Source organism: Lepeophtheirus salmonis, chromosome 6 (genome assembly GCF_016086655.4).
Source record: "Lepeophtheirus salmonis chromosome 6, UVic_Lsal_1.4, whole genome shotgun sequence".
NCBI lineage: Eukaryota > Metazoa > Arthropoda > Copepoda > Siphonostomatoida > Caligidae > Lepeophtheirus > Lepeophtheirus salmonis.
In genome coordinates, this window is record NC_052136.2 from 8,879,115 (window position 1) to 8,902,695 (window position 23,581).

A 23,581-nucleotide genomic window follows, 5' to 3' on the forward strand; every position below is an offset into this window, starting at 1 on the left:
TTATGAAGTGTGGCTTATGAGGAACTACGTGTGTACTAGATATGAATTCTCCCCCATCAATTAAAAATGTAATTAATTATATTATGAGAAAACTTTAGAATACTTGTGTTTATCAAAATTGATGGAACGGAAAAGGTTAATTGTTTTGATGACATGTAACAAAGTTCTCAATTAGGGGTGAGACGACTCTTTAGAATCATGAAATTGAATCAATTCCAAACTTTGGATATATTTCTAATACAAGACATAAAAATTGATTCCATGACTATTTTGAATATTCCATTTGTTATATATTCATAAATGAAAACAATCTATCAAACGAAATACAAATATTATTTTGTGGGTTTATTAAGTATCATCGACTTTATTAAGCAACTCGTACACGTCACGGGGGAAAACTTTACAATTAAGAAGGTTGTAATTTGAAAAGAGCAGCATTCATCATCTGTATAGTGCAACTAATTTTATATTTTTGCAGATATAACAAGAACCCCAAAACAACAAATTTGTAAGGTGTAATACAGAAAGAACTCAACGTTTTAAGCTAATTTTTCCGACAATGGTCGTTAATTCGGCTTTTGGGTACATCTATGGAAGAAAAAAAATAGAACAAAGCTGTGATTTTTATCGCCGTTTTTCTTACTATTGTTTTTTTCATTAACTCATATCAGTTATGTGTAAGGAGTGTGTTATATTCAGTTAGAATGTTTGTTTGTTTTTGTTTGTCATAATTGTAAATACAGGTATGCCTATTGTGCTTTAAAAAAAATATTGAATATTTAGAAGAAAAAAAAAGTTGATTTTTCATAAAAGATCCCCAAATCCTAAATATCATTTAAAAATATAAATATGTTACAGGGTACGCAAGCTAACTATGCTGCCCCTTTGGCGCGTTATCTTGGGGAAACGCAGGCACTTAGGAAGTTTTGCACCAGCTGGAAAAAAGGGAATCAATTGACGAATTTGTGCTACCAACTATTTGGAAAATGCACGGATCCCAACGTAGGAACCACTCCGGGAGGGACAACATAACAATCGGATCAAGATGGAATTCCAGGGTTTTCTCAATGGACCAATTGATGAAGGCCTGCTTGCACTTTTGTACTTGTATGGAGACTGTAATTGAAACTTGAGGTGATTTTATTAATCAAATAAATCAAAATCCATCAAGCTTTCAGAACTTGGTTTTATTTTTAATTTGATTACTGGTTAAAGATAAAATTGTGTTTGGACCAGGAAAATTAAACTTTTCGTGGTACAGATAGCTTACAAACCCTGTATATAATATATAAGTTCCCCCAAATCCTCCCTAAAAGAAAACCACCGCCGCCATAATTACCGTTCTAAAGGTTGATTCATTCAACTAAAATTAGTTTTGGAAAACCTTTGAATAATTCCTCACAATATGTCAATAAAGAATAGCCTCACAGTTGCCTAACTTTTAAATGATTATTGATATATTTTCTATATATATATATATATTTTTATTTATTTTGAGGCAGAATGGTTGAGAGATACAACAAAGTTTTTTCACTTCTAGCTTTGTTGAACAGGATCCCTCTTGTGCTTTTATTCATGGGGTACACTAACAAGGGATGGAACAGGACAAATATATTACTTGTCATAAGAAACATGGCTACAAACATTAAAAAAATCTTAGAATTTTTGACAAAATTTGCATATTTTGAAAACTTTTCGGTAAATGAGACTAATAATAAGATCGATAATGATTTTTAACAAATAAACCAATATAAATGGTTACTAAAAAATATTTGAAATGTATTATTCAATTTTGCTTTTGATATGTTGAATTTTATCCGTCGTAGAATGTTTTTATAAAAGTTGTTTGACTTCTAACTTACTGAACGTGATCCCTCTTTTCTGCAACAAAATGTATCATGAATACAGAGAGCATTTTCCCAACAATTATGTTTGCTTTGCTACGAAAAGTAGTACCAAATCTACATTCTTCTTTGATATTTACTTTTTTAAATCTTTCACCTCCATTTACTGAATAGTGATTGAAGTAAAAAAACATCGATTGCTTTCTGAATCAAACAATAACTGAAGAAATAAATTGTAGAGTCAATGATTTAGCAAGTCTAAGTCAAACCAGCTTGGAGTAATAAAGTCAAAAACAAAACGCCTTCCAACTGTCCAGTTCTCCCCTACTATGGTAAAAAAATAAATGGTCAATCCTGATTTCCCCTTTTCTTTAATCATCTCAGGCCTAACCTCAATAAATTGGCTTGAATGAATATGAATCGATGAAATATGTATTTAGGGCGCTAGGTTATTTTAACTTAGACTATTTTGCCTCAGGATATCTTACTTTATAGCCATTTTGTCTAAAGGATATTTTACCGTTTTTGTTATTTTTAGTTAAAATTTTAATTAAAAAATTAATATTTATTAGTATGAAACGTATGAAATAGTTGTTTTCTGTTAGAATAATGATGGGATTAATGCCCAAAATTTCAATGTATGCAACAACAAAATCTCACAATGCAATGAATTTGAACGAAAAACAAAATAGGTAATATAGTTTGTGTAATAAGAAAAACTAAAACAAATAAAAACGTCAAGGATTCGAATAGAAAAGTGCTCATCACTTCTCCGTTCGCATTGGACATGATGAATTATTCATACAAGAAAAGACTCACGGATTGGCGAACTAGCATTCAAAAGGAAGATCAATTTTAACCAAAAATAAACAATAACAACGTATAAATCTCATTTCTTCATATATTAAGGTAAAATATCTTTAAGGCAAAATGTCCTGAGGCAAAATTACCGAGCACCTATAATAGACACAATTGTTTTGTTTGACATTGCCCTTCAGATTGCAATCTCTTGCAATAATGAGAATTATGAATTAATTAAAAAAAGTAACATTGGCAAAGAAGGGAACATGTGTTTGAGATCCCTTAGAAATGAATCTGGGTTATGAGAGCAGGGGGGGTAACCCTGAGTCTATAAGACATAAATGAATAAAAAACAAGTTAATTAAAAAACCAAATGCCTACTGTCACATGATAAGTTCAAAATGAAAGTAATAAACATTTGTAGAATTAAAGGTTGTACAAAACACGTTGCAATTTCGCAATTTCCACTTTTATTTTATTTTCTCCTCTGTATGCATGTGAATTAATAATGATTGGAATTTTTAAGAGAATCTTGTAATGGTTAACCACTATTTACATTTTACAGATTATGATATTCACTCGCAAACACAAAGGTTTTACACTGTTACATCGATATGTACGACAGAGCAATGAGATGCCATGTATATACTATAGATTGAAAAGGAAATTGTTTTATGGTAGATAAAATTAATCTATTTTCATGGTGCTTGAAGGATTTTTTGCCCTTCAAATTGTGTCAGTTTCAACGCCATTTCATTCAGCAGGCTTGTATATTCATAGATATGTTGTAGAAGTTAAAAAAGTACAAATGGAGGATATCAAAATATATTGTATACATGTAATAATAAGTAGGGCCCATAAACTAAGTAGGAATGAGATCCCTCCCTTGGTCACGTCATATTTCTTTTTATGGGAGGGAGGGGAGGGGGAAGGTAAAAAAAGTTTCTAATTTCACAGGAAATAAACCTAGAGCAAGATCCCCAAAAAACGCATTTATACATTAAGGGATCCCGGGAAAATCTGGCTAGTAAATACAAGGTGTACAAGCTATTTTTGCCGTGAAAAGGACTTTTTAAACTCAATTTTCTCTCAACCAGTTAAAATATAAGACTAGATTTCAAAAAATTGATGGATTTTGATTAATTTTATTCAATAAAATCACCTGCAGTCACAATTAAAACATCTAAAGGAGGCCGAAAGCGGGAGTATACCTTCGCCATTCTGTACCTAGGAAAATCCTGGATTTATTTCTCCATCCGGCTGATAAGTTCGTCTTTTGTGTCGCAGGGGGCTTCGTTGGTTCTCCTTTCGATCACTCCTTACACAAAAAAAAAACTATTATATTAAGATCTTTCGAGTTTGGAGGGCAAAAGTCCGGTGAGATGAAGTCGTCAAAATTGTCTTGGAGTCATTTGAGACTCATTCCACATTGCTGTTGCCTCAAAATCATCGCCTTTAGTAGCCTCAAATTCCCTCTTAAGGCTTACGAATGAACGTCTCACTGAATGACAGAGTTAGACCAATTGTTATGTTGTCGCTCCCGGCGCGGATTCAAAGCAGGGATCCATGCTTTTTCCAAGTATATGGGATAACGAACTCGTCTATTAATTCAACTTTTTCCCAACTGATGCAAGTTTCAACAAGCTATTTGACAAGCAAAAAATCAGGTGTTTATGTACTTGCGTTTCCCAAGAGAGAGCGCCCAAGAGTTGTGAACCCTGTAGTTGTGTTATATTCAAGAGTAGAGTACATTTATACTCTTAATCAACTTTTAGAGCTTCTATAGTTTTACTGTCATTCGAGTGATACATATTATGTCAGCATTTGATTAATCATTCTTTGAATTTTTCAAGTTATAAATTCTTCGAGTCTAAGAGAAATCTAATTTTGCAAAAAATATTTTGAGCAAATTTGTGTAATTTTGAGTAAAATCGTTGGTTTTTTTTCGAGTTTGAGTCATACTCAATTTATTTTATATTTACAGAAGAATAAATAAATTTGAAGCTAGTCTTGAAAAATCTTACAAGAATCCATTTTTGTGCATTTTAAAATATTCAAGTTATAACGAAATATTCATTTGTTGGAGAGTTTTATAGATCCTTCGTACTTAAGCATCATTTTCTGTGGATACACATCAATTATAGTCTAAATCGTTAAAAAGTAAATCTTGAATAATATGTATTCAACATTTAGTTGAACAAAATTAATAAAGGAAGCTTCTATGTATTATGAAATAATTAATTTCTCGGACAATATTCTCTTTTCTCGGGAATTTCTCGTAGGTGTACAATTTCAGCAAATCCCAAAAACCCGAGAAAAAACTCTTAGTCCACACAGAGATAAAGTAAGTAATACATAGATCGGACTATAACCATAGTTAAGACAGTATGAGACAAGTTCCCCAATCCCCATTATCAATTATGTTTAGTGATAGATTGAATTTGCTGTGTGATAGTGGTAAGAAACTAGATAGCACATTAGACAAAAAAGATAATAAATAGAAAAAAAACGTCATTTTATGGCCCTAAGATTGAATAATTATGGTTTAATTATTATATCCTGAGATTTTTATTACAAAAAAAAATCTACTCCATGATGTATAATATATATAAACATAATTTTAAAGAGATTATATTTATTATTTTTTACCGACCTAGTTACCATTATTGCATCTCGAAACCGTTCTTCCCAAAATAAACAGAAAAAAAAATACCCAAAATCAGTTGAGATTTACTACTTAAGCCATTTTACCCAACTATATGCCTTATATTCAATAATTGTTGTGAATATTTCACAGCTTAACAAGATCTTATTCGATTTGAACCAAAAAGAGTTCAAAACACTGATAAGAGGAACCGCAGCTTAAAAATCGACACCTAACAACAAAATACAGAGTATATTGGTATAATTGTGAGGTAACTCCGTGATGGGCTGAGTCTTTTGTTCACAATAATAATATTCAAATAGGTTCCATGTATCATCCATAAAAAACATGTCACCGGCTTCACTTTTGCCCAATTGGATAATTACATATAAAACATATGGTAGCCTTGATCTAAATATTTATTTATTTATTTTTAAATCTTCTGTTAGGGACTCCTGCTCAGAAATGTATAATTAATAACTAAATATGTTAATCATTTAGCAAAGTTGTGATGATTATGAGAAGGATCCCGTACTCACTCGTAGATATGATATGATAGGTTTTAAAATGCTTCATATAATATGTATATGTCCGTTCGTTGGCACTAAGTGTGTAAGTACATTGTACACCTCAGCATACTCACGTACTACAGTATATGTTCCGTGTGATTTTTCTGACCGAGGAGAGTTGTAGTAAGTAGTAGTATGAATTATAATAACATTGGATGGTATCCTTTTTTCTTTCCTTTCCTTCGCCTCGTCTTCTTGAGGAGATGGTTGAATGATTCTCTTGATTGCGCACACGTAAGCCAAATATTGAAAGAGATCAAATGATTTTTTGTTCATATCAAGCTTGGAGAACCAAGTGTGTATATATATAACTAAATATTAACCCCCACCATTTAGTTAGTGTCTCTTTGGACGTGTGATTGTGCTGTATTCGATGATAATCATTATTTCCCTCTAAAAATACATACATAATTTGATACTTTGGAGAACTGCTTCTCCTGTTCTTCCCCATCAAAGAGAGTCTAAAAGGTAAGACGATCATTAATTATATTCATATTTTTGCAAAATATCTTTACCGAAAAACTTATTATATTAATTATTTTTCTGTAAACTTCTACACGATTCATTTATCAAATTATATATAAAAGACAATTTATTGCATTAATAAAGTAGCACCCTACACAAAATGTTAAAAGTCCATGGAACAAAGGACTATTTTAAGTCATAGTGGGCATATTATATTGCACATTTATAATTAATACATGCTTAAGAAGGGTTAAGTTAAATACTCTAGAGGCATTTACATTGATTTTCTCTCACTTTGTATCTATAAAAACCGATTAAAAACAGACTTCACATCTTGGAGTTGATCAAAATGAAATTCAAATGATGTATAATTACTCATTAATATATATATATATATATATAATCATAGTTTTCATCTGAATTTCATATTTTTTTGCGGTTTTATTATAATCTGATCACTTTTTCATTCCTATAAAAAGTTTAACATCTGATGTTTTTCCGAAGAATTTATTTTACTTTGTATTGATATTATGTATTTCTTTTACTGTAAGTAATATAATATCAATATGTACTTACGATGTTGTACGAGTCCTACATGATGTAGATATATTCGAAGGAAAACGAGTTTTGAATCTCTTCTCTTTCTCAATGATGGCAATGGTTCGATGATGCAATCATTAGGCAATCATATTATCATTAAAATCATCTGAGAAGTTAGAAACCTGCACTTTACAAATAATAAGATTAAAAATCTGAGTTCAAATAATATCTCAAGGAGATTCAAATCTGTCATTCTTAATTTACAAAATGTACATATATTTTTGGCTTGAACTGATGATATCTTTGAATATATATATGTATGTATGAAATTTTTATATCCTATGGGAGGACTAAGGATATGTAGGACTCTATGTCAATGAACTTTTGTCGCAAAAAAATAAATAAAAAAAACGACCCGGGGTTCAATGGAAAATACTCGTTTATTTTTTTGTAAAAATGCCGTAAATGGCAAGTTTTTTTGTTTTTTTTTAATAAAAAAAATATTTAAAAATGGATGTCTTAAACTTGTTTATAAAAGTATATACTTATAAGTATTTAAGTATATATACCTAGGTACTACTACACTGAGCTATAAGTACCTTCTAACTGACTGACTTACTACATATGACCGTTCCTTCTTCAATTTGATTAAAAACTAATTAAAAATGATGTTATCTTCTACAAAAATCATTAGGATCTGTACATTGTACACCCATACTTCACTGTATATAGAGTATTAATATTAAGTATATATAAAAAATATCAAGGTTGTGCTCGGTTTATGTTGAGTAGTTATAATAGTCCCGCTCTCGGTTCTATCATTTGTAGGGGTTCGGTCTCTGTTTCGGTCTTCGGTTTCAGTTCTTTTTTATACAGGCTCAGTTTGGTAACAGGGACTTAAAACAAGAAATGATATTAGGTACAAACAGAGGTGCAGCTACCTTACACGCAGAGTGCATGGTGCAGTTTTCAAAGTGGGAGCCCTGAGGGTAGGCTAGAGGGAGGCGCAGGCATATGGAGAATTGAGGATTGCTTTCAGTCTACACATACATAGTACACATGTTTCAGCTAAAAATGTATCAGTGTAAGGGGCCTTGACATAGTAAAGTTTGAGAAACCCTACCTTAAGAATTATTATATTCTAGGGCCTTGATAAGCTTAGTAACGGACCTGGATCCATAATCTACCCACCCCTTCCCTATTTTATTTACACCTTCTGGTGTTTAAAACCCCTTTTCTAGATCCACAAGAAGCCCTTAGCTATTTAGAACTAAGATACCTCTGTATTACCCTGGCGAAGTAAAATAATTATTGGAAAACGCTGTAATTGCACGTTCCGGTTCTAGTGGTTCAAGAACCGGAATCGCTTGAACCGCTAGACCGATAAAGGCACAACCTTGTATATAGACTTATTGCATTTGTCATGACGAAAGGATATTAGTTATGTTTCTATTTCCATTTAATATATTATGTATTTTTTTTTTCAATAGTAAGGATATATTATTAGGAATAATGGAAAAAGAAATACAACATATCCTCTAGGGATCGTAAAGAAGTGTACATAATATTTACATAAATGTAACTATGTATTATTCGAACAAAAAATGAAGGATATTTCAACTAATAAGTAAAGTAGTGGTTTTTATTGAAGAGCCGTTCATATTATTGAAAATTATATATATGTACTTTACAAGGATGATACAAAATATTCAATAGTATGACTGATCTTACTTTGAGACGAGCCTATGATTAATGACTATAAACAAGAAAAAATTATTCTACCTAATAATATATGTTAGTCTGATTCTCTTTATATACCATCAATTCTCAATTGGAAATAAATGCCATATTATATATATTAATGCACGTACATATTATGTGATAATGAAGTAATTAAACAGTCAACAATAGAGGCTGGTTCAAGGACTACAATACACAGAAGGGGGTTACCTTACATGTTCAGATGTTTTAAATCCAATAATTATTCTTCATAAGGGAATTGGACAGGTATATTTTATATGTTAAGTGGACTCTTGAAGTCTTTTGGAGGACTGAAACATTGATTACCCATTCTTGTTTGACTCTGAGTGGAAATACATAACTCAATGGTTTGATTATAATTTTTTGGTCATAACACATAAATAATAAAAATATTTTACTTTCGCAAATATATATGCAATATGTATGCGTTTATATAAATCCTTTGAAGGTCGTCTCAAGTGATAATGATGGCCTTTTTGAATGACCAGAAATTCCTTTTTATGCATATGTAGCTATGAGATGTTTCGAGGGATTGAGCCATTTGAACCATTGGGAGATGGATAGAGAGAAATATATATTTATTAGTAAAAATAAATTTATCAAATAATAGGGACTTTCACATAATCTAAAAAATTATTATTTTTTTCGCAATATAAAATGATTTTTCAATGGAGTAGTTTTTTTTTGTTTGGGTTGTTAGTAACCCAAGCTATATTTATATTTCTTCTAAATATACATATTTTCATTATATTAATATAATATCATATGTAAAAAACAAATCGAGTCGGAATCACCTGTAGACAAGAAAGTCTCTGTTAACATTAATATAATACGTACACCTAGGTTTGCAGATGTCTAATTTTATAAGGCAGATGGATATTTAATGCCATGGACGACGTCAAACCCTTTTTACGTTAAACATGATAATAAAATAAAATGTAAAGTGTTTTATGAACAATATAATTATTTTCTTTTTAATTATATCTGTGGAATTCTTACAGATTTTTATAATAAATTTAATTATTATGTGCTATTTTATTTATGACTGTATAATAATTTATGCAAAAAATAAAGTGTAAATCTGTCATCAGACTAATTTTGATCCACGCTTCATTTAATCATAACAAATGCAACATGGAAATACTACATGTAATTCATCAGGTTTTAACATAATTTTCTTCAGTATACTTTATGAGTCAACAAGGAAGTAAAGTAGAAAACCATAAAATGAGACATTTCCAATCTATTATTTTATATCATAAATATATACGCATCAACTTTATTTTTTTTGATCAAATATGGGCTTTAAATTCTAATTTATGGCCTGAATTCATAAATTCCACGAATATTAGCTATGGTATAGAGCCGACATTTAATAAATACTAATTTAAGGGCGTCCGCAGGTGGTGGGCTGGAGGGACTGTTACTCCTTTCCCCAAATTGAGGAATTTTTGATTTTTAATAGAAATTTTTTTGGTCAGGAAAAAAAAAATTACGTAAATAATTTTTTTTAAAACATTTCTTTTAAAAAAAAAAAATCATTTGACCAAATTATTCAGCTGAGAAAAAAATAAATAGTTGTATTGTATTACAAATACAATTAAATTTTTGAAATTTTTTGTTAACAACTTTGGATTTTTGAATTTTTTTTCCAAAAAATTTTATATATGAAATTTTTCCTGAGTAGCTGTTGATTTCTGTTATTTTCTGTGAATAACAATGGAATTTTGAAATTTTTTTCAAAATAAATACTTTTTTGTAAATGATTATGGATTTTTCCGTAAAATATAATTTTTGAAATTGTATTGACAAATAATTAAATTTAATATTTAATTTTTGAAATTTTTTGTGAATAGCTCTGGATTTTCGAGAAAACAAATTCTGTAAAGTTAAATTTTGGAAATTATTTACCAAAAAATTTATTATTTTTTTGTCAATTGCTATGGATTTTGAAAAAAAATTGGCAAAAATTTATTAGTTGATATTTAATTTTTTTGTAAATAGCTATAGATTTCCGATAAAAAATTTAAAAACTTTAATTTTTGGTCATTTAAAAAAAAAATCAATAACCCAGTCCCTCCCCAAATAATTTATTCCTGCGGACGGCCCCTGTACTTTGCTCAGCTCTGATATGATCAGGTTTCAAATACAATCTATCATTATTTATTTTTCTATAACTGATCACAAATGTATGATTATTTAATTGTGAGTGTAAATGTAATCCAGACTTACTTTTGAGAAAAATCTTTCTATCTTGCTTTAGTGTTGACGGGTCAGATATTATATTGCAGGGTTTCTCTTAAATATACGTTAAATATATATATAAACCTCTTACACCAGGAAAGTTATTACATTCCCTTCCATTTGAGCCAAGGCCTCTGAGTGATAAGTCACCTTTACTTAGGAATATATCAATTTTTATGGGATTCTTCAACCTTGCCCATAATTAAGTAGCCTCAATCTAATAACCAACTCATTTAAAATTTCTTGGGGTTTTCTATAATTACGAAATATTAATAGTAGTTGTTTTTTTGGCTCGAGTTAATATTTTTAATTACTTACCAACTACATACTGGGACTTTTGTTAAGTTAATAATCATATTGACAGGGAGCTTATTATTAATACTATTGACAGTTTATCTATATAATTACATGCAATATTTGAATAATAATGAGCTTTGATTGGTGCATGTAGGTTCGTATGAAATTATCTTCATGTAGCTTTTATGAATAAATGCTGATTCATTCTTAGTTCAAACAATTAGTTCATATATATATATAGTATATTTTATTAGTATGTGATTTGAAGAATCTTTTTTTTTTAATGACATGTACTTAAAGGTTAAATATTACTGAGGAATGATGGCATGCCAAAAATACCATATTGCTATATGAAAATTGATTTATTCCTACGTGTTTGTTCATCATCGATTTAGGAAATATAAAAATTAATGGACATTCTAACATATTTAAAAAGATTCAGTCAATTATATTTTTAAAGAAAAAAAAATAAAAATAACTAAGGAGAACAGTAATACCTTGTTATACGAGTGTCCTAACATACAATTTTTTGGAGATACGATGTGGATTCTAAGCGATAATTAACATTGAAATCAGGGCCTGGGGCAAGATAAATGTGCGGGTCCTTTTTTTTTCTTTTTCTTTTCGAAAGAACTTTGTTGCAAGAAAAAAAAAAATATTGACCTCTTTTTAGAGAATGTTTCATAATATTTTTCGAAAGAAAAATATATATCTTTTATTTTAAAGGTAAATCCTTTTCCTATTTTATGGTATTTTATTAAATTAGTATAAAGATATAGGTACTTAATTTTTAATTTTTTGAAATATGATTGAGTACTCCCCCTTCAGTGTTCTCTAGATTTGGTGGCAGGAAACTGGTGAGAGTCGCTTCAAGAACAATTTGTTTAGTCATTTGTTATAGAAAAAATTGTTTTGACTTTCGAGTTTTTTTTACTAAAAAGTTATTCCAGAAACGATTTAAACTCGTATGTCAAGATATCACAGTATTTGAAAAGAATTGTCTTCAAAAAGAGCACGCGAGAAGATACATTCACATTAGGGTTTCTCAGCACCTAGGATCCCGTTTTCTTAGTATTTCTCAGGGTTTAAACTCTGGTGAATTCTTGCATCTAATTAGTTCATAATATAAAAATTACTTTATAACATAAAAAGTTGAATATATATTAATGAAGATTTACATTAGATAAAATTTTAAAGATTTATATCTTAAAGTAAAATTATACTCATCGACAGAAAATGATACATAAGTACCTATAAAACAATCCGACAAATGAATATTTACCTATAACTTCAATATTTTTAAAATACAGAAAAAAGGGATTCTTTCACGGATAGCTTCAAATTTATTTTTTCTTCTGTAAGTATGAAATACGATACTTCAATTTTACATATTAACTATCTCATCAGTCATCCTGGGATCCAGGCCCATTACTACAGAGGCATATTGGGATGCCATAACGCCACCCTCTTACTAAAATCCTTAGTCAAATTTGTTTTTGTCAAAATTATGGATGTTTCTTGTCAAAATTTGAAATTAGAAATACAATATTGTCAATTTTGTCTTTTCTAATAAAAAAAAATCAGTCAAAAAATATTCTGTCAAAATTGTCAAGTCAAAAGCCTAGTGTTTTGTCGATCCTTACTTAGAACTGAAGTCTGCTGTCCCGTCCAGTTCAGTCACGGTCCAGTCAGCTCAGTCTTGCATATCAGCCTTAAAAACTTATAAAGTTTGGTCCTTGATGACGTCACTCAACTTTTTTTAATCCCTTCTAATACTGAAAGTCCTTCATCCCTTCCTCAATAAGAAAAATCCTAGTCACGGCTCCACTCGGATCCCAAAATGTATAGATTTTTTTTATAGAATGAAAACCCTTATCCACATCAATGATTAAGAATAATAAATAAATTTTAAGGACACGTCTGTATCAGACGCTAGATCCGCCCTATAGAACGATTCTTGATAAGTGGCGTCATCATATATATCCTAAATTAATTTTAAAAATCCTAATTTATACTTTAATTAGACCTAAATTAAGAATAATGACAAAATATTCACGTATTTTAATTATACTAAAGTAATTTCAATGGTGAACACGTCGTTATCTCTATTCTATCACGCAGCCTTTCCTCCAAAAAGGAACAGAATAAAGGACAAAAATCAACTGGTCGATGGCCAAATAAGTCAATCATACCAACTGTTATTCAACTCTTAAGTACTCTCAGACTACCATTAGTCCTATTAATATTAAAATCCTACATAGTATTTTATTTGATACTGTATATAATATAAATATTGCTTCGTAATATTTTATTATAAGCGTAGCTATACATTTTTGCTTGTAACTGATAGCCAAAATTTCTTCAGAGAAATCATGAAATTACTAATCTTCTGTATATATATAAAAGAGAATGTCTTTGGTTGTCTGTCCTTTATAAGTACCACATTGTTGAGCCTAGGAGGCTGAAATTTTGCATAGGTCCCTTTTTTGAACCTGTTAAGGCTAAAGCGGTGTTCCACGGCCAGTTCATGAAGTATCATCAGAGACGCCATCCACTATAGACACGGTTGATATTCCGACCACAAGTTGTGTTGTGTGCTAACACGACTATGAAACGGGTTCTAAAGCACCGCCAATTCATGTAATATCATCAGAAACACCATCTACTGTAACCCCGGTTGTTATATCATTCCACGGGGTGTCTTGCGTGCCAGAAAAAATAACATACGGGTTGGAGCCCACCACCATTTCATATAATATAATCAAGAAATCCATCCACTGTAACCCCAGTTGTGATAACAACCCAGGGATTGTCTTGCGTGCCAGCACGACTAACACATGTTAGAATCCACCGCCAAGTCCAAATATGATAATATTACATGAATTGGTGTTGGGTTACAACCCGTTTGTTAGTCGAGTTCGCACGCAAGACAACCCGTGAGCCGGGATAGAAACCGTGTCTATAGTGGACGCCATTAACGACGATATTACATGAGTTGGCAGTGGGGTACAACCCGTTTGTTAGTCACGTTGGCTCGCAACACAATCCGTGGACTGGGATTTGAACTGCAGCTATAGTGGATGCTGACATACATTAGTATAATAATAGTGAAGGTGATGCATGGTATATGCCGATTTAAAACTTGGAACGTTTTTCAAGGATCGATAACAAGGACGAGAGAGGATGTGGGACAGTAGCAATTTAAAGTCCCAAATAAAGAACGAACACAACCCTAATAAATATGTGAAATATCCCGTAAATAATGCTTCATTCTTAAACAAGGTCTTGGAAAAGTAAAATTGCATTTAAGATTGAAATAAAATGTTTCTATATTCACGTTATGTGGCTTTATTGCAAAAAAACACAAACAAAAACCGATTATATTTATCATCAATGTGGACTCTAATGTGTACATACATACATAAATCCGTCCACAATGATGTAATACGTTGACCATCTGTTAAATTCATCCTTAAAACAATAAGTCATATTCTGTCCGATTTGATCATATGTGTAATTATATTATTAATTTAGTCGTAGTAATTAAAAACTTTAATTACTTGCAAATATTAAAAAAAAAAAACAACAAGACTTTGTAATTGAATGGATAAACTGTTTACTACATAATATGAGTAATAGAGTGGTCCTTAAATGTATCTTTTATAAATATAAAACTTGATTTATATTGATCGATGCTTAGAGATTGTGAGCATCGTCTCTAAAGTTTTTTAATTTAATAATTTTTGGGAAACGAAGAGCATGATAATCGTCCTTAATTCGAAATATCTTATATAATATACAAAAATAAACTTTTGAATCTTCCTCCTCCGCCTGCTGCTGAGTAGTTTTTTCAAGTAATAACATTTTTGTACAACACTCTACAATGGAAAAATTAGAAATGAAAGGAAAATTGCATTAACCAGTTGATTTGTCTGGGATTGATGCAAATAATATGAAAGTTGGTAGTCTGGTAGAACGCAAGAGAATAATTCATTTGGAGGTAAAGTAATTTTATTTGCATGTGACAAATAATTCCAGTTGTACAAAGAGGCACAAGATAAGTTGTAGTTGATGCATGTATTTAGCGATCTTCACTCTGGTCTAAATTTGTGACAAGGCAAGTTAGGAGTAGGTTAGTTTAGTGACATTGGATTGAACAGAGTTTAATTTACGTAACATAAGTAAACAAAGGTTATTATAATATATTGTAATAAATAAACTTTTTAATTGTTTGTAATTAAAAAAATGAAACATCAACTAAAAATCATATAAATTCGGTTTAGCAACATACTGAGAGGATTCTTACGTAGCAATCTGTTGATTGTTTCCTGTTACTGGCTAACTAATTTGCCGAACTTTAGGAATTTGTATCTTCGCATTTTTACTGATTTCCCACTGATTTTACGGACGCACCTGTTTCCTAATCAGTCTCCCCCCTTTTCATTCAATTTTTTTATCGGTCTGACCTTTTAATCCCAGCTATGATTGAAGAATATAAAAACGAAGAAAAAAATGAATGATAGCTAGAATATATCATACACTCGACTATTAGCCACGCACCTCCCACTTTAAAGTTAAGCTATTTTTTCTCTTTGTGAATAATAATAGTTTATGCATTAACCTATAAAACTGAAATGATATTGTTAGTAACTACGTCATTTCAACTGTTGTAGGTCTGACAAAGTTTATTTTGACCGGACTGATAAGACTGTAGTCTATTTAGTTTTTTTAACTGATGCAACATCTAGGTTCGCTCAAGCTTAATAAAAATACAAAATCATGTCATCCTGTATTCGGGCTTGCCAGAATTTTCAATTTGATGTACATGCTGCAGGGCAAAACAGAAAGGATTTTGACTTCATAGAGTATAACAGCGGAACTCTAACATTTAAGGAAGGCAATATCCACTCTTGGTAACCGTTATACTCTTTGACGTCACTAATAAAAAGCGTGGTGGAAGTCAAACATCAGTCGGAAAAGTGCTATGGTATAATCTCGTATTTTTATTAACCTTGGGTTCACTGAAATGCTTACTTTTTATCATTGTCCTTGTGTAGTAACTTTTTTATTTTCGAAAATAATTTATGAAGTGAAATGTAATACAAATAATAAAAAGGGAAAAATTACAAGGAATACAATTGAGACATCCTGGATCAATACACTTTGCTTGTTGGATATCCTAAGTTAAGAATATTCACTTTTTCATTTTGATCAATTCTTCTTTCAAAAAACATTTTTGGACTATACACTTCTAACATTTTGAAAAAAAAAATAATAATTATGGTCCAGTGTAATGAAAATCAATATACAAGGACGTCTGCAGGATTTTTTTTTTTTTTTGTGGGGTTGGTTTTTTGAATTTTTTAGAAAAAAATTCAAATATCTCATTCGTTAAAAATTAAATTTTCTAGAAAAAAATTTCAAATATTCAGTAATTTGAAAAAAACTTCAAATATTAAATTTTTTGAAAAAAAATTTAAAAATCTATAGCTATTCATAAGAATTAATTTTTCTTGGAAAAATAATTCAAAAATTTTAACTTCAAATATTTAATTTTGATGAATAAGATTTAAAAAATCTATAACAGTTCATTGAAGTTTAAATTTTAGGAAAATAAATATTAAAGATTAAATTTTGGTGAAAAAAATGTAAAAAATTCATAGCTATTCATATAAATGAAATTTCTAGGGAAAAAAATTGAAAAATAAATTTTTCAGAAAAAAAATTGAAAAATTAAATTTTAAATATTTGATTTTTTTTTTTTAAAAAAATTTCTAGTAAAAATATTTTTTTTTCTTTTTGTGAGGGGGGAGCTACAGCCCCTTCAGCCCTCCTCCTGCGGATGTCCATGGTATATTAATTATTTGCACAACAATTATTAACTATCTTAATTTCATTTCTCTTTCAGGCCTCTTTCCCCCTACTTACGTAACTATCTGCATGTTCCACATTTTTTGTCAGTGATGATGATAGTGATACGAAAATCTTGGCTCCCTCTCCCAAAATACTGGATCCTCCTTTCTTCTCTCTTATTCCTCAGTTGCAATTGCCTAGACTATGAGAACTTCACATTTCCTTCTACTTCTCCAGATTCAGAGACCGGAGATTGGGAATCTCTTTCACAGTACTATAATTCTCATTTACCTCACCGTAGAGATAAGCGATTCATTTGGCTTACTAAGGAAAAAAGGATAGTTTTTCCTCCTGGAACTCAATTTGTTATTACTCCTACGTTAGCCATGCCACTCATTCGATGGCCTCCTCCTGGGGTGGACTCCAATTTTACTCTATCTACTCCATTTACAAGTAAGTCGTATTTGAAATATAATTAGTTCATATTCATAGCATTTTTATTTGATATTCTGTAGTAATTAAACTAATTTAGAATCAAATTAGAGTGTATTTAGTCAACACTTTCATTGGTTTTTTTAAAACTTTTATTCTCCCTGATGTTATAAAAATTATGTGAAGAAATCGCATTTTGAGGAAATATCATTTCCACACAGGTCAGGAAACTCTCATTAAATGCTTTGACCACATCCACTTGGATTTTTATACTTATGTTTTCCCTAAAATAGTATGTCCCAACCAACCAACTGGCTCAACCAGGGGGGCTCTCAACAAAATCTAAAGAAAATTACTAGTGCAATAGAAACAGATTTGCTGATCTTCCTTCACTTAGCTCTTAGAAAATCAATAGTCCATTAACATCTGTGAGGAAGTAAATTCATTAAGGATAAAAAACTTGAGATAAAGAAATTCAGAGACCGTCAACAGCGTCGTCCGGAGGGGGGGGGGGTCTGGAGCGCTGTAGCCCTTCCCTTCCCCCGATATCTCAATCTCCAAAAAAAATAATTCTAAGCTATAGATTTTTTAAATTATTTTCCAAAAAATTTAATATTTATAAATTAATTTGTAATTTTTTTGTGAACAACTATTGATTTTTGAAATTTTTTCAAAAATTATTATTTTTTGTTTTGTTTGAAAAATTATTCAAAAAAAACCAAAGACCAAGCCGAAAAAAAATAATCCTGAAGACACTCCTGGTCAAAGGTAACGCTTAATTATCAGTCAATAAAGGTGAAGTAATAGACGTAGGACATGTTAATTTTGTAGGGGTGACAACTTCATTATGCCTTAAATTTAATAATCCAATAAAAATTTGTTCTGGATTTAATTTGTCTAATTTGAGTGTAAGGGGGGGGGGATTCATATCATATAATATAATAGGTTCCTAGTCCTCACACTAATCTAACCTACGTCAAAGGTTGAAGTGATGATGTATTCTTGCCACTTAAGACCTTTTTTGAGGAAAATGGCAAAATGGAAATGTACTTTGATATTTCCACAAATCAAAGTACATTTAATCCTGATATACGGAAAAAAAATTTAAGTGCAACTTTTTCTAACAAGCATTTTTTTTTTAAATTTCTATACGACTTGGCATGGGATTGACTTTATTATAAATTATCCCTATAAAATACAATTTTTAATGTTATTACACATAAATTCCAAAAATATTCATCAAATATGTATTTAAAAATTATTTTTCCCTATAATAACCATACAAAATATCCACATACATGCACTTCCTAATTTCAACGTTTAGTAAAATAGGAAGAACAAAACGTTAATATAATGACTAATTTTATGCATTAAGTATGTGTTCAAACTTTTTTGTGCACAGGCGATTATTCGCTAATTGTTTCAGTTGAATCATTCTTTCGGTTTTTTTTAAACAAAACGACAACCTCTAAATTTTTGTACAAATATATTTTGGTACGAAAAAAACTGTGAAATTATTATTTACAAATAGTTCACACCTAAATCTAGAGGATTTCAAATTTGCCAATCAACGTTCTGAATACTGATAGGAGAAAAAGAAGCAGACAAATCGACCATTGACAAGAAATACAGTGTAATTTGTGTGGTAGTTGGCGTGTCGGATAATTATTCACCTGGTGGATTCATACAGGTTGGTTAGTTAGTTAAAGAGTAACTCATGATAACTTTAAGTGTCCACCTAATGGACTAAAAATACATTAAATTTTGTCTTCTTTTTGCCACTTGGTTTTAGCTTTGGTCGTGTAATAAAATATGTCTTTGTAGAAAAATAAAAAAGGATTAAAGATTAGAAAGGCTATATGAGCGGCGCTCATTTACCACTCAATATCCAAGTTTGAATATAACCTTACAATTTAACTCTGAACTAGGTAAACATGTATCAGAAAGGGATGTCTCATTTCATATTTGAGTTGGAAAGAATCAAAATAGGAAGGCATTTTAAAAAAATTAAGTTGTCCTTTTTGGTTAAAAGGCTTATTTAGAAATAGATGGAAATATTACATTCTTCTCTAAAAAACTGTAATTCGATAAATATTTCCAAAAATTTATAGCGAAAAGCCTCCTATTTTTTGGCATAAATGAAAGATATTAACTCTATCATCGTCGTCCCATAAAAAAATATCATATGTATCCAATTTTTTCTTTAACAAGTTGATCAAAAAGTTTACAACATATAGTGCGCAACAAATTTTCATATTAAATGTACGCTTTCAATAACTTATGACATTAATAAAGGAAGGCGTGGCGAAGTGTACCACAATTGGTATATATTTGGTTTTAAATGACATTTTTAAAGGTTCATGATATCATGTTCAATATTTTAATTAATTATGTTTGTAGTTTGGAAATTTAATATAGGATTCAAGTTATACATTGAGAAAAGGAAGTTTTAGAAAAAATTTTAAACCTCCAAGAAATCAAATTATCTTTGAAGTAATACACGGTTTAACATATACGCTACCTAGAAAGGTCATATAAAAAGATACACACCTAAAAAGTTTTAAATATATTCAACATTTTCATTGAAACAGATTTGACTGTATTTGTCCCCCCCCCCATATTTTACTGTAGTTATTAAGGATGAAGTGTGTTCAAAATTTGGACATCCCCTTCCAAATCTTAAGAAAGCCTCCATATCGGACGCAAAATCCGTCCATAGAACAATTTTTCTAAATGTTGTGATCATAGATGTCAATCATCAAAATTTTTATAAGAATAATAAATGCTTTAATTAGGGCGTCATTAAGGATAATGACAAACTATTCTCGTGCATAAAAGATAATTGAAGTATTACTAGACTAATTCAATCAACAAATTGAGGTACAATAGAACCACTTAAGCTGGATCTCAAAAGACGCGGACAAAATATTTTCGCTATAATAAAAATCAAGCGTATTAAATTAATTATATACTATTAAAGAATTAATTCAAGATTTTCATAAATGCCCACTTTAAACGAATATCCGTATCAAGCATTGATGCCTAGACCAGGTTCTACTGTATACTGTAAAAATGGTCCCTTTTAGAGGACTCATTTCAAATTTGGGACGTTTTTCTAGTATATATTACATGCATGGGTTGGTACAGGACAGACGTTAGACGGGACCGATTTTAATTCTCATATAAAGGACCGATACGGTTATTATTATTAATTATTCAATATATAAAATAATAGTATAAACTGACGTTTCCCATGTTTAAACAAACATATTTATAAATATTTACAAATTTATTACACATCAGGGGATTAGCAAATACAGATTTTCTTTTTTTTTTGTCTGTCAATTGATGTAAGTTCGGCTTATAATGCATTTTTTGCCATGCGTTACATTGTAAAGAACTCTCGTATAGCAATTTTAATATAACGTTTTAAAAGAAGAAAAGTTATTTATCTATTGATCAAAATGATAATTTTAAATGAATTATGATTTTGAAATAAATAAAAAAATTAATAACCAACTGACTAGATCTCTTTACTTTTTTAAAATTAATTACATACATTAATTTCCTTAAAACATATTAATAAATAATGTATGTTGTGCACAAATTGCAAACCAAAAATGAGAAAAATAATTCTAAATGAAAAACTTACAGTAGATTTGTGATGAGGATACAGCAAAAATTGAATATATTTTAGATGTTCGATTTATTAATGGTGTAATTTTTTATTCAAGATTATTAATTGATAAATATTCTGTGGTACATAATAAAGTTCAAATCCCCCAAATAGATACTAACAAAGTGATTTTTGATAAATCAAAATGAAATGGTAGCATTAATTAATTTTTAGTAATTAAAATGACGGAGGTTTTATTAAATAACGCGTACAAATTGTAACTTGTACACAAGATATATATAGAGAAGATATGAAAGGATAGAATGAAAATATTCCAAAAAGTATTGTTTAAAAAAATAACAAAAACATTTTTTCCCCTCCTAACTATAGTTGGAATGGATGCAATGGGTCTGACTGACAATTCCCATCCATTGGGACTGCTACCATTCTTGAATCCATCCCTTGGTTTTTTTGGAAAACGAAGACGAAGGGATGTTCCAGAACCAAATCTTAAGCCACACGAAATACCTGGTGGGGAACGATTTACTCTGTACCAAATGGCGGAAGAAATGCTATTTAAATTTGGTCTAGAAGGAAAGAGTTGTCTTCTACGAGCTATTTGTGAGATGCACGAATCCCCTTTGTTAGGATATGGATTTTTTGGAGAAATGATTGAGCTATTTCTTACGTAAATAAAATAATTTAACAAATATATCTATTATATTTAGAATATTTTTCATTCAGTGCTAGCAAATCCCCTTACTCCAAGTTGATGGAAGAGTACATTGAGGCAGAGCATGCTGGAAGGTACGAAGGAGAATGTTGGAAATATTTCAAGAACTGTACAACCTCAATGTTCAAAGTCCATAACAAATATTCGTAAGTGAATAATTAAATAAAATTAACTGACAACTTTCAAGAACGATTTATTTATATATATATTTTTTTTTTTAGGAAAGAGGCTCAACTAAAGCACAACCACCCTAGAAAATAAGTTGTTACATTTTTTAAAATTGTTGTTATTATTATAGTGATAAATTATAGAATTTAATTGATCAAAGATTATTTATTTATTAAATAATAAAAAAATAGAAAAAATATAACTTTTATCCTTTAAGACATTCTACAACTCCTCTGGAGTTGAGTGGGTTATACAAAAAGAAATTCTCAATAGGGAAGTCCTTATTTGAAATCACTTTTATCATTTCTTGAGCAAGAACACCGCCAACTATTGCAGAAACGGGCGCAAGTTCTCCAAAAAGCATAGGGATGATAGTCTCTGGTATCTTCCCCTCAGGGAGATCATAGTCTCGTGTGATTTTGTCCCTAATTTTGTGTAAAAGTGGAATGTGTTCGCTCTTTTTCTCTGGAAGTGGCAAAGAGCCGTGATTTGTATAAAAGTCCTGTACAACCTAAAAAAAATTTTTTTTTCTTCTTCTTATAATATAGACTTAACAAAAATATAAACTCCAAACTTACTCTCAAAATAAAAAAGCCAGGATCCATCCTCTTCAACTTTATTCCAGGTGCTTTAAAGTTTGTCTTCATTGCACTTCGAAGTGTAACAAATTCCAACTCGTTCTTTACCATAATCATATTATCTTCATCATTGGAGTCGTTATTTTTATCCGTTTCTAATTTTTTTTTTGTACGAGATCAACACATTCCACATTTTTTGCCGGAGTTTCGACAACAAATTCATGTTTCATTAAATCTGCAAAGCAGTATCCAAAGAACCCAGTCACATCTCCACAGAAAAACTTGACATTTCTTGCACGACAGGCCTCATTGATACGCATGTACTCAGATAGCACCAGTCCGGTGGCACAAACTATATCAAAATCTCTAAAATAATCATCACTTTTGTCTTCAACTTTTCCAGACTCTGCTCGAACTTCCACCATGGAATTAAGTTGTTGTAGGCGCTCACGAGAGGCTTCTGCACGGTTAAATCCCATCTAAGAGGGGGAAAGGATTCAATTAATTAAAGAAATTAATGGAATGAGGTTAAAAAACACTAATGAAGTACTTTGTCTCTTGGAGCAAGGAACTGAGACGCCGCATCCTTTGCACAGACGTTCTCGGGATCAATCATGATGAGAGACTTCACTCCAGCTAAAACTATATTTTTTTGAGACTTCCGTACCAAGGCCACTCATGCCTATCACTAAAACACGGGCATTCCGAAGCCGCTTTTGAGCATCTAATCCCCATAAGCGGATCTAAAAATATATAATAACATGGATCTAGTAAAAGTGATCAGAGAGAAATATAAGAAAAGGTCTACTTGTCTATCATAGAGTTGAGCCTCTGCCTCGGTTATTTCCATAGATCCCGACATCAGTAATTTACCGGAGTTTCTTATTAAATAATAATACTGTAGAAATAAATAAATAATAAACCAAACAAAGCTATGAATGCCTCATGTTACGATATTAACAGCGGACATAGCATTCAGTAATCACTTAACCTTATGAAAAATATAATTCCTATCGATGATTTATAGATCAAAAAC

The 23,581-nt window shown here is 30.5% G+C and overlaps 2 protein-coding genes across 2 annotated transcripts; one reads left to right on the forward strand and one right to left on the reverse strand.

The window, feature by feature from the left end:
• The first annotated feature begins 5,736 nt into the window (after positions 1-5,736).
• On the forward strand, positions 5,737-22,714 carry LOC121120129 (uncharacterized). Its single transcript, XM_040714973.2, has 7 exons — positions 5,737-5,981; positions 6,059-6,092; positions 6,195-6,326; positions 17,074-17,471; positions 21,457-21,754; positions 21,811-21,945; positions 22,021-22,714. Exons 4-7 carry the CDS (start codon positions 17,129-17,131, stop codon positions 22,058-22,060), a joined length of 816 nt encoding a protein of 271 aa, XP_040570907.1. The 5' UTR covers positions 5,737-5,981; positions 6,059-6,092; positions 6,195-6,326; positions 17,074-17,128; the 3' UTR covers positions 22,061-22,714.
• Positions 21,976-23,442, reverse strand: Aos1 (activator of SUMO 1). The gene is given in 6 exon segments (XM_040714971.2): positions 21,976-22,478; positions 22,546-22,710; positions 22,713-23,024; positions 23,096-23,197; positions 23,199-23,288; positions 23,354-23,442. Coding segments are annotated over 6 exon segments (1,029 nt in total). The 5' UTR covers positions 23,408-23,442; the 3' UTR covers positions 21,976-22,172.
• Positions 23,443-23,581: the final 139 nt, after the last annotated feature.